The following is a 12,487-nucleotide window of genomic DNA, read 5'->3' as shown; positions in this document are numbered from 1 at the left end:
TAATGCATAGCAGAACTGATATTTATAAGGACGAGTTGAACTTGGCTACTGTGCTGAATGACTTACTTGGCATGCTTACTCTAGACATTTTATCTAGATTATTTTGTTTGTATTTTTGTAAAGCGTGTGATAAACAGCATCATACTTGTTAAAACAATAGACTTTTCTATTTTTTTTTAGATTAGTTATAAACTGGTTATTGCAACACACAAGGTGAATAACCTTAAAGTAAAAATACATAGTAAGCCTGCATATCTGATGTTAAGTTCTGCAAGTGGTTATAAATGGTTATTGTTCACCAGTTCATTTTTTTGTTAAGGTTTATTATTGTCATGAGCTTTTGCTCAGTTTGCATCTCCTGAATAATCTGGGGAGAATGTGAATAACAACCTAAAGTAACAATTTCAGAAGGTGAGTGTGCAAAACCAATGTGCTGTGATGGACACACACACAGGTCCATCCATGGTGTATTCTATTCTGGGGAAATTATGGCAAAACGGATTATTGCCCCATAATCAGTTTTGGATCAAGAAATTAATAACTTTGAAATACAAGTGAGGTCAATTGAGAAATTGTAAGCGCTAAATAAATTATCACAACTAATATGAATTTTAATTCATAAATAACCTCGCGTCAACACTGGTTTCTATTCTGAATTACTTATTGTGATCCGGTCTGGAGCCCACCTACTGTATCCTGTAATTTGCACCCACACATACATGCTCGCAAAGTTTCCGTATTCGCTCTAGACTAGACCCAGACCGGATCAGCAACTCGCCATGCGGAATCGATCCCAGTCAACATTATAAAAGCTCGCTCTCGTGCATGACGCAGGCGGAAAAAGAGAGTGCATGTGAACAAACCGGTTCCAATTGGTGGCTAGTTTGGCTACAGCTTAGTGTTGCCATGTCTGCTTATTATACGCGACTTTTGGCTCTGTAAAGGTGCTTGTAAATATCGCTAGTTGCGGGTTGCGTTTTTTTGTGCTTGTTTCTAAAGTGTAGTTGTTTATTTGGGCTTGTTTCCTGAAAGTTGTTTAAACCTGTTTCTCAAATATTTTCATGTCAATGTATTTGTCTGCAGCAGACCCAACCTTCTGTAAATATTTTGTGCCAGAGAGGCAGAGACCCCGTCCCCCAAACAAGATTTTGTGGATTTGAAAATATTCCAAAATTTTCACTTTTTTTTCAAGAGTTTTCTTTGAAAGGGTTAGCTAAAAAAAAGGGTTAGCTTGTAGATCGGCTATTTACAAATATAATATTGTGGTGTTGTCAGCTAGGTAGGTGGCCTGTACAGTACAAGCCCAAATGAAGCGACTACGTACAGTACAGGCTGTACTGTACGTCACTTCACTTGGGCTTGTTTTCATAGACATGGTTGCTTGATTCTCTCGCAGAATCTGGCAACAGCGGCTACAGCTTCTCTCGACGACGTTAAACAACGAACGAACGGCGCGGTGTAAGGTCACGTGACGGCATATGCTGCTGCTGGCTGGAGCGAAGCGTGTTAGCAGGTAAAGAAAGGAAACCTTGTTGTCTTTTATTTAGAAAAATAATATAAATTTGCCACGATCGAACAGCTGCTTGAACGGTTCACCAGCTGCCGTTGTGATCTTTACCGGAGAAAGACAGGGGCGGCGGTTGACAGACAGCAGGCGGCCGTCCGTGTGTCGTCGGTTCAGCGGTTTAGCCGAAGCAGCGAGCATCGTTCCTTCTCCCCAGTTTTTTTTACAGACACATTTGCCGTACGACGGTGTCGCGCGGCCCCAAACCAGGCGATCTGCAAGCTCACGTCGCGCAGCGGACGCGACAAGTTGTGAGCTTGTAGATCAGCTATTTTAGCCAACGGGGACCCGGACGGGGGCCGTCGTTCACACATTCACATGCCCCAGGAAACATTAGCATGCTGCCGATACTCTGCCATTAGCGGTGCGTGAACAGGCCACGCGCGTCATAATAACACCCAACTGTTTTGACATGTTATAAAAACGCATCATAATATCATCAGCATCGATGCTGTTAATGTTATTAAGGAAATGGCACAACTTAATTGACCCGGCTGTGTCGTTCGCTGCTGGGCAATGGCAGCACATCTCCTTTCGAAGCGGTCCGCTCATCTTAAAAGGCTTCGTTTTACACTTCGTAGCTCGACAAAAAAAAATTATGACGCATTTTCAGCTGAAAACAGTGTCGACATTTTGAAGTTGAAAATAGCGTGTTTTTCCCCCCTTTCCTTTGTCGAGCGAGTGACACCGCTCGCGCTGTGAAGCTAACGGATACTAGCACACTAGCATCCCATCGGCTTCTTTTACACAAAGACGACTTATCGTCGTATTTTGATTATTTTGGTCCCTCGCAGGAAGACATTTCACTGACTTGACAGGTTGGTTCTGTGATTGTGTCAACCGTTTATAGCATTCTATCCATTACGGTTAAATAACGCTATTTGCAATGAATGCCCCTGAGCTTGACGTTGATTGGGCTGAAGACATTAAAACACGAACAAAGAGTAAAACGTTTGCTAGCACGGCTAAAGCTAATGTCAGCTCGTGTTTCTGTTGAGTGTAAGTACGACCATAACGTTACATTCGGGTGTTTTTTGTTGAGTGTCATGAAACAGAAACACTCGAATGTAACGCTATGATTCTACTTACGTTCGATGGTGGAACGTTAGAATCATACCGTTACATTCGGATGTTTCTAGTGTCATGTTACATTCACGTTGTACTCTTTACGTGTGATCATAACGTTACATTCACGCGGAACATTACTATAATAACACAATTTACATTAACGCTGTACATTACGACAACGTTACATAAACACTGTTCATCACGATACAGTTACAGTAACGTATTACTAATTATAACATATTAGCTTAACCCTGAGAAGGGTACATTTTGACGGTTACAAATGTGAAAGGGATAGTTAATTTAAAAATTTTCTATCAATTACACACCCCATGGAGCCTTGAATTCATGGAGGTTCTTTTGTTTTTGTCGCATTCCTGAGACAATAATTTGATGACCGGCGCACTATCCCTTTAATGAGCTAATACATGACAACATACTAATAACATGTCGGTGTTAGTTTGTGGAGTTTAACAATGTAGTTAAATGAACACTGAGGATTTCTCACTTTGACGAGAGATGTCACTCATCAACAAGAAAAGACTGTTGTTTGTATTGTTGCTATAAAACAAAGAGTTACCCCACAACAGCAGTAGGCTGATCTACTGTATTTTAACCACTTAATTCCCATATACTTTGTTGTAATAGTGAAAATAACCAAGCTACAAGTTCGCAATGCTTTACGTCTTGGTAGCCTGTAGATCTGCTATTTTCACTGAACGTTTGTCTATAATGATATGCCCAGAATATGGACGCTAGGGTGTATGTGGTTAAGTGCAACATGTAGGTCTACTACATTTACAATTGCCATTCTGTGCATCATGACATCTGTTGGCTAAAGTATTTCACATCCAAGACAGGCTATTTGAACATATAGTGTGCTGGTCTGTGAATTTCACCTCATATTTACTAGACAGGAATTGCTTAAAATATGGTAGTCTACAATACATAACATCTATATAAATGTGGTGTTGGTGAGTTAACACATCCATGTGTTTGTGTCTTTGAGAGAGGGAGAACTGTAAGTTGACACCGGGACGTTCCCCTCTTGAGTGTCTAAATTTAACCTTGGGTTGGAGGTGGGTGACAGATGGGGTTATAGTCTTACATGCCGTAGTTGACAACAGCAAATCTCAGTCTATACATGTACAGTAAACTGTGTGTGTGTATATTTGATAAAATACTGCACAGGCCATTTTTCTCTTATTATTTTTCCAACCACCTGGACACTAGCATCCCTTTTCTGGGGGGAACCGTAACCAAAAATAGATCTACAACGCTTTGCAGTGCGACACATTGTGAACTTGTAAATTAGCTATTTTTGACACACACAAACACACACACACACACACACACACACACACACACACACACACACACACACACACACACAGTGTATAGAATATGTGAACACTGAACAGTCTCATATTGTCCCTTCTTCCCTGTCTTTCACCTCTTCTATCCTATCTGTATTTCTCTTCCAGATTTTTCTATTTTGTACATACATTGTTTTGTATATACTGTATATGATGAGTTCAGTGGTCAGCAATCCACCCCGGGGTACTCGGGACAAAGCGCTGCCCACCACCACACAAACCACACAGCCACAGAAACAGATACAGGTGGGTGCACTCGGTGTCCATGGGCACACCTATGCAATTGAATGGACTTTTGTTCTGACCTCCTTACACACAGGTGAAGATGCATCTATTTATAAATGCACAGAATCTCTGTCTAAGTGTCTTCTGTGTATCTCAATCAATCAAACTGTGTGTGTGTGTATCAGAGAGGACCCCACAGAGTGCAGTGCTAAGTGGGAAGTCCGTCGGATCAGCAGTTGTCCAGAAATGCGTGATGGGAATTATCGTTCTTTTCAGTGGACTGAATTATTAACTTGTTATACAATTTTGTTTTGTGTGTTATTGACGGCAGACTGGCTCTAGGCTCAGTCGTCGTTCATTCGCACAGAAACCGTACTGACCTAGACCACCTCAAATCGTTTAATGATCCTATATTCCCGTTATATATCAAGTAATGATGCTGTAAGTTTGTTCAGTGAACAAGATCCCAGTCCGTTCACTGGCTGCATATAGATATAGTCATTGGACATAGGTTTGTTCTGCCCTCCCAGTGTTTTCGTTCTCTGACTGCATACTATATCAGTCACTCCTCAAGGAGTTCAGTCCAATGAGAAAAGCCTGTCAGACGGAAGGGAAAGAGCCTTCCTCACGGTGTTTAGTCCAATGAGGAAAGCGGAATGGTGGAACTGTCTCTCTTCAGCCAAACAAGATTAAGCATTTGAAACTGAACTGACTGAATGGATCTATTCAGGAAATGACCTAGTTCATTCGTTTCACCCAAAAGTAATAGTATGTTCGAACGAATCGCTCTCTGCCGACACAAATCCACAAATATGTCAGTCTGTGCCGCTTTTATGCCCATATAATAGGTGATCTGAGATGTCATAGACTGGCCTGCACTGGCCTCCCAAGAACTATGATAATGGGTACTGCACAGCGGGTACAACCGAACGGGTATCGCATGATCAGTGGCATGTGTTCCCAACGGGCATCACCCTAGTTCTGTCAATTATTTTGGTAGAAATGATCACATTGAAAGAATAACTAAATTCTATCTACTACTCATCATTTTAATTAAGTGCACAACTCATTTTGGGAGATAATTAGGAAGCAGAGTAGGGCCACCATGTTTCAGTGACACATTCGTGAACACAGATGAGGCCAGTTTTATTTAATAAGCTATGTTTTTGTCTAGCATATATGCACATTTCTAGGTATCTCGTTGTTGTTCTTAACAGGTTTTCTTTGTTTTCCAGGCCACAGCAGAACAGATTCTGCTGGCCCAGATGATCTATGTCAAAAATGATGCAGACTTTGAGGACAAGGTCAAACAGGTAATGTGAGTGCACAACACACCTGTGCACATTTTTTTTAATATATTTTTTTGGAATATTGGTCCAATTTTATTATAATTTGTTTTACTTGTAGTCTTATTTGGCTGAAAACAGAACTACTTAATGATAAACATTTGCATCTCTATTTGCATGCCTCAACAGCTGATTGAGGTCTCTGGGAAGACTCAAGATGAGTGCATGGTAGCCCTCCATGATTGCAACGAGGATGTCAACAGAGCCATCAATTCCTTGCTGGAGAGCACCTCTGACATAGTGAGCATCCACACATTTCCAAACTCTCACACACATGTTCAGTTATCAAATAGTAGTGAAAGCTTTAAGTACTTATGTCCTCAAGAGTACTTACAGTACATGTGTCAAAGTTTCTCTGAGAAAGACACTTAAACCCTAACAGCTTCCCGGGCACTGTATTAATAGCGCCCACTGATCCTAATAGTTAGGATGGGTAAATGCAGAGGGCAATCTTCATGCATGTGCACAATTTACAGTAACATATCGACAGCTAAAAAGGGGACAAAATTAGAAGCACCATTTTTTTTTTGCTACTGACTGTCTGCTAGCCCACATGTCCTCTTCCTTTTATTAAGGCTATATTTGACATTCCTTCAAACTATTGCTTCAGAATTATGCACTTATCTGTGTTTTAAAATATATTTCTCATCCCCCTCTGTCTCTTTCAGAATTCCTGGGAGACGGTGCGGAAGAAGGGGGAAGGAGGGAGGAGGGGGAAGGAGGGAGGGCCCTCAGAGATAAAGGAGACAAGAGAAAAGAGAGGAGGTGATAGGGAGGCAAGCCGAGGTCGTGGGGGGTCAAACAGGAGGGGCCGGGGTGCCAGCCGAGGCCGTGAGGGTGAGACTGTGGGACAAGCAGGAAGAGGTGTGTGTGCCTCCTGTCAGAACGATAAAGGTCTATATTGTGCAGATATGTGTTCCATATGTGGTAGTTTTTAATTATCACAGGTCACTATTTGAACCAGACTACAAAGTTAACACTGTCATAAATGGGTGTAATTAATACAAACATGCAATAATAATGTCAACTGCTCCTATTATATTTAATATAGTTAAACATTTAAATCAAAGCTAATTTACCCATTACTTTGTCTCCCCTTGGTGTCCAGGCCGGTCAGAGGAGAATGGATTTGAGTTCGCTCCTGGAGATAGAGGGACAGACCGTGGACGCAGGGGTAGGGGCAGAGGTGAGTAATACTATAATTTAGGCCTTTGGCAGACGCTCTTACCCAGAACCACTTACAATAAGCAATACTGAGCACAATTAATGTGTAATTGTATTGAATGCACTGACTCAGGATGCAATTGTGTGGTGTTGGACAATCGGTATCTACAAATTGTGTGGGATAAAATGTTATATTATCCACAGGTACAGACGAGGTGTAGTTTCCACAGCTGCCTACATCCAAGCAAGGATGACTCCGTAAAATACTGTAGTAGGGTTGCCACGGTGTGGAGATTTTCCTACCAACTAATTAATTTTAACAACAAATTTACAGTATCGGTAATATCGGATGTGCATATGCATAGCCTGATTTAATTACTTTTCATTCATTGTGGATGTGGTGCCGTAGCTTGTCTGCTTTAATCACTTAAACTCTACTAGTATATACATAGTTGACCGGAGTCCCACAGGGCTCACGGTGATGTCAAATTCGCCGTTTCACATCCATCACCATTGATAACATTTAGCAGAGAAATGCTATTTAAATGATCTCTTCACATCGGAGTAATGGGATTTTAGGTTCATAATTTCATAATTTCCCTCAGATGAAAATACTTACGGAATTGAAGGAGGCATGAGCTTGGCCCTGGCCTCCCTAGGTTGGCAGAGGGAAGGTAGTGCCCAGGATTACATAGACAATTGGCACTGGGTGTAAAAAAATGGGGTTACAAAATCGTGGGATAAAAATGTAAAAAGAAAATACTTAACGGTATCATATTTTGCATGTATTTTTGTCTACTGTGCTCTATGCAGGGTAGTAGCTTTTAGAGTACTGCATACGTTTGCTGGCAGCACATCTATTTGTGTCTGCTGGCAATTATCGCATATGGCACTCTACATGTGTGGAATGCCCTGGGTCCCTGCAGCTGCTTGGTAGTTGGGGGGGAGGGTAGTTTGATAGAAGTTAGAGAAGATAGACAAGAAATTAGCAGTATTTATGAAATTTGGTAGGTGGAGTAAGGAATTGTCAGAGCGTGAGTGACCGCTATTCCTGAGTTGAGCTTATTTTAAAGTCATTATAAAGATTTATTTTTTTGTACAATAGACATGACGACATGCGACACAGGTCATACTGGATTGCAACTAAGTCTGTGTCTTATGTGCTACAAATATTAATTGGCTATGCCAGTTACAGTATCACATAGGGGGTCAATCTGATGTTTGTATGGTTGAATAATCCAAATTCTTGATTGGAGTGCAATTTTATCTTGCACAACGGTGACAAATTTAATGATCCTTTACAGTATCCGAATGCCTAAGCAGGTGTTTGTGTTTGAAGGTGTGATGACAACTGTTTTCTGTCACCCAGTCTTGAACTCAAGTCTCTATGGTGGGTGACTTGAACACCCTTCACCCCCAAATGTGTGTTTTGTAACTGCACACCGACCTAAATCGTATGTTAAATGTGTGCACTTCAGTCATTTATATAGTATTGGCTACAATAAAAAGGAAGAAAATCAAGAAACCAAAGAAACCTTTCCTTTGGGTAGCTTGAGTAAGTTAGATGGGATATCTGCGATGGGACATGCTTGATGAGATGATGACCTTGTTTGCACTCAAGACTTTAAAAATGTCTGAAAAATCCTAGACAGCTGAGGTCATTGGGTGCTTTTGTTTGTGTCCTCAGCGGTAGGGGGTCGTGGCACTGGCACTGGCAGAGGAAGAGCAGCTGTTGGAAGCAGGTTCGCCTCCCAAGCAATGGGGTGAGTAAAACTGTGCATTTTGTGTTTGAGAGAAAAACTCTTAAGCCTCTAATTGTGTGTGGAGATAATGATCTGAAAACTTTGATTTGAGAAAATTATTTATCTGAATTAGGGCTGCACAATTAATCGAAAATTGTTTTGATTTAATGGCTGACATTTATGTAATAATCATGACATTCAAATATGATCAGGTCTCCTCATCATTATACAAGGTTAATATAACCAGAAAGCTCGAGGACATTACATGGCATGACATTACAAAAGGACTTTACATGGCATTTTCCTACCAAAAATCATCATTACCAATCATGATGAATTATGGCTGTGTATATTTATTTATTTCCACCCCAAGATAATAATTTTAGCCATAATTGAATTGTACAGCCCAAAGCGCTGTTCATACAGAGCACATTAACTACAACGATATGAGCGTCCACATTGATGAACGATACATTCTGTAAACTGTAGCACCGAACACGCTGCACAGTCTAACTGTGTAAGCCTGTGTCAGCCCACATGGAGGGGGGAGAGATCTCCTTCTTTCAGTGGAGCTGAAAGGCTCTATAGGATATATGGATAATCTGACTTTGATTATTTATTATAATGTGGCAAGATAGTTTGTACCTGAGAGAATGCCAGCGAGCCTACCAGCAGTGTTGGGGATAACGGCGTTACAAGTAACAACGTTTCTGCAACGGAATGTTATTTTGGGTAATGGAGTAACCTAACGTGTTAGTTTTGCAATTAGAGTACTCTGTTACTTGGTTACCTTTTGCAAAATAATGGCGTTACATTTAAGAACTATATTTCCCTGTTATTTCTGTTGCCACAAAGGGAAATCCATCTGACGCATTTGCGCTGTTTCCTGAATGAATGAGCTAGTCTCTGTCAACGGAGATGTGCATGCACGGTCCTGGGTGTCGGTGACGATAAGTTGCAGTCTGTTGTGATTGCGTAATCATTCTACCATATTCAATGGGTCACCACTTACAGTGTGACACGCGGCTACGGTATTACTGGTCTTGTTTACATTCATTTATCGCTCGTGTGCAACATGGCAGAGATTGAGAGAAGACTGAGAGGTTGCCCTTTATACGGTTGTGGAAGTATTCACACTATTTTTGGATTTATTGGTGAAAGTAGGAGAAAGTCAATGCAAATAAGCCATGGTGAAGCCCAGCCAGCATACCTCCATGCAACACTGGTGGTCACTCCAGTAGGCTGCACTCTTGATTTTATGTTTACCAAACTTCCTTGCAGGTGGGTTTTAATCGTTGGTAACACAAAAATAATCTAAAGTTACTTTTCTCAGAAGGTAATCCAGTAACTTAACAGAATACTTTTTAATAGCGGTAATCCTGTAACGTAACAAGTTACTTTTAAAAGTAACGTTACCCAACACTGACTACCAGCTAGTGTTAGCTATTCATAATGGTCTCCTCAGGGAGACGGTCGAGGGTGAGTGAGACTGATTACACACCAGATGTCCTGATATATTTTGAATGGATTTTGAAAATTGCGCTGAAGGTGATCCAAACTATCGTTCACGGCTAATGTTGTCATTACTGTAAGTAAGTCAAATGTATTTGTAGAGCACCTCTCAGAGTCACTAAGTGCTTCACAATAATAAAAGTAAAGCATGTCAGTAATATGAGAAGACAAAAATAAAACCATCGGCTTTTCGCCAATCAGCTGGTGAAATTCAAGAAATCAATACAGGATATGTTACAACACAAAATCTGTAATCATAAAGGGTTATGTAAGGGTCTGCTTGAATAGGAAAGTATTTAAAACATGTCCACAGAGGCCACAGGGCCACAGTTTTTAGGTGGAAGGGGAGATCATTCCTTAGCCTGGGGGCGAAACTCGCAAAGGCTCGATCACCTTTAATTTTTAGTCTTGTGGGAGGAACAACCAGCAGGGCTTGGGTGAGGATCTCAGAGACCTTCTGTGCACACAAGGTTGGAGCAGGTCACTTAGATATTGAGGTGCCTGGCCATGGAGGGTTCTGTGTGTGATTACAAGAATCTTAAAATGTATTGTATAATTGACTGGTTGTGTGGACGCTGCCATCCACTTGAGTTAGAACAATCGTTCTAACTTAAGTTAGATCGTGCTCGATCTGAGCAGCGCTTGAGTCTGAATTTTCAACTTAAAAATGTATTAGTTATTTTCTTAGTATTCATTTAGACAGGGGTGTCACGGTTCTGAAATGGAAAATGGTTACAGTTTGATCTAACACTTGAAATGACTGAAATCATGAACACAAGGTCGTGATTCTCTTATTGAGAAGCAACCACAACATTTTAAGTCAAATCAAATCCTGTCCCTTGCTTATCTTCACCCGATCCCAACTTTTTCCTACTGACCTTTCCCTCTTTCTTCTAGGACCTTCAACCCAGCGGACTACACGGCTAATTCAGGAGCGTCGCGCCAAGACACCTGGGATGTGGATGGAAATGAGGCTGTTGAGGGATCTGGTAAGAGGGTGTACCCAGCAACACACAATACCCAGGCATTGGGTGTTTCATTTCAATCCCAGTTGTATTTGGGTGGGGGGGGGACCTTTGAAATTAACCGTAGAGTTCTAGTGGCTGGACGAAGTAGATTTTAAGATTGAGTTGAGGGAAGGTAGGAGGAGTAAAGAGCATGATGTAATATATTCACAACACGGCAGTCAGCTACCACAGCAGTGTTTCCCCTATATGCATTTACCAGTGGTGCACTGTTGAATCTTTCTGTAAATTATTAATTATATGCGAGCTTGTATTTCTGATTTTCGGTGAGCGACAGCATTGTGCGACAAAGTATGAACTGGGCTTTATTCTGCATGGTCTCCTGTGAGACGGCTCCTCCTAGGGGTAACGCCTTTCTCATGGGTCACAAGTTTCAATATTACATCCACGACCGTCCGCTGGTGGTTGTTCATTATCATGGTAATGTAGGATGCATGCATGCCATGGACACATTGATGGTGAGTTGGCATAGTAGTACAAGGCAATTTTAACAACTTGGCAGCTAATGTATTTTCGACTAGGTCTATTTTGACTATTTGCAGAACGACGTATGCTTCATATTTAGTATTTATAAATAACTTTGTCTTTATCTGATCTTCTAAGCATATTAAATCAAGTTAGATTTATTCGTTTTGTCAAGAAAGCAACACTGTTGCACGACGGAGTATATATTAAGCCTGATGTTACAAATGTAATCATTTGAATGGGAATGTGGAAGGAAACATCTGTACAATTAACATTTGGAAGATCCATAATGATCTTGCATACAAAAAGATAGAAGCCTCTGTATTGCCCAGACGTGGTGTTTTGCCTGGCGGAGGTCCTCAGGGCCATTGTGTCGCTGTGACACCTGTCAATCTCGTACACATGACTTCTTATTGAGGGTGAAAAATAAAAAGGCAGATAAGTATTCACTGCCGATGCTGCAACTTCATCCTAGGATAAACACTGCACAATAATGATACAGAGAGATAAGTGATGCTTTACTTTACCGTCTGCATTAGCGGTGGATCAATCATAGTTATTCTGAAAAAGTGGAACTTTTGTTTTTGTACATTACTGGGGCATTTTCAAGCCTTTATCTGATGGTAACTAATGGCAGGAGAGAGAGGGATGGGTAAGGACAAGTAGCAAGTGAGCCTAATGGGACTAGTGGAAAGCCTCATGGACTAATCAAGGGTCTGCAGTAGGCTTGGGTACCGAAATACGGTTCCAAGTAGGAACCGAATAAGAAATGGCGCGTACCGGGTGCCCATCAAAAATATGTAATTTCAGTTCTGCATATCGGTTCCTACACGCGATAAAAGCTGTTCAAACAAAGGCGTTTAGAAGTCCTGCACTAACGGCACAATCTGATAAAAAATCACAAATCCGGTAAAGCACAGTTGTAGGGAGAAGTATACATGAGTTGTGCCTCTCTGTATGGAGGAGTGTAGAGCTGCTGCTTCTCTCTGAGCCCACTCAGCCC

At 41.2% G+C, this 12,487-nt stretch overlaps 1 protein-coding gene across 6 annotated transcripts in view; it reads left to right on the top strand.

The window, feature by feature from the left end:
• Nucleotides 1-1,415: 1,415 nt before the first annotated feature.
• LOC308088010 (ubiquitin-associated protein 2-like) overlaps nucleotides 1,416-12,487 on the top strand; it is a 34,576-nt gene continuing 23,504 nt past the window's right edge. For 3 of the 6 annotated variants that reach the window (XM_080432319.1, XM_080432322.1, XM_080432317.1), the window contains exons 1-8: nucleotides 1,416-1,513; nucleotides 4,114-4,251; nucleotides 5,466-5,543; nucleotides 5,706-5,816; nucleotides 6,245-6,440; nucleotides 6,685-6,762; nucleotides 8,428-8,503; nucleotides 10,892-10,983. In XM_080432319.1, the coding sequence (XP_080288445.1) occupies nucleotides 4,156-4,251; nucleotides 5,466-5,543; nucleotides 5,706-5,816; nucleotides 6,245-6,440; nucleotides 6,685-6,762; nucleotides 8,428-8,503; nucleotides 10,892-10,983 (727 nt within the window). In that variant the 5' untranslated portion in view covers nucleotides 1,416-1,513; nucleotides 4,114-4,155. Of the gene's footprint in view, nucleotides 1,514-1,877; nucleotides 2,383-4,113; nucleotides 4,252-5,465; nucleotides 5,544-5,705; nucleotides 5,817-6,244; nucleotides 6,441-6,684; nucleotides 6,763-8,427; nucleotides 8,504-10,891; nucleotides 10,984-12,487 lie in introns of those variants that run through there. The other 3 variants (XM_080432321.1, XM_080432320.1, XM_080432318.1) reach the window with 2 other exon arrangements.

This window comes from Gymnoscopelus braueri, assembly GCF_963280865.1.
Source record: "Gymnoscopelus braueri genome assembly, chromosome: 7".
NCBI lineage: Eukaryota > Metazoa > Chordata > Actinopteri > Myctophiformes > Myctophidae > Gymnoscopelus > Gymnoscopelus braueri.
The sequence above is the reverse complement of the archived record's forward strand: the minus strand, read 5'-3'. Positions and strand labels throughout refer to the sequence as shown.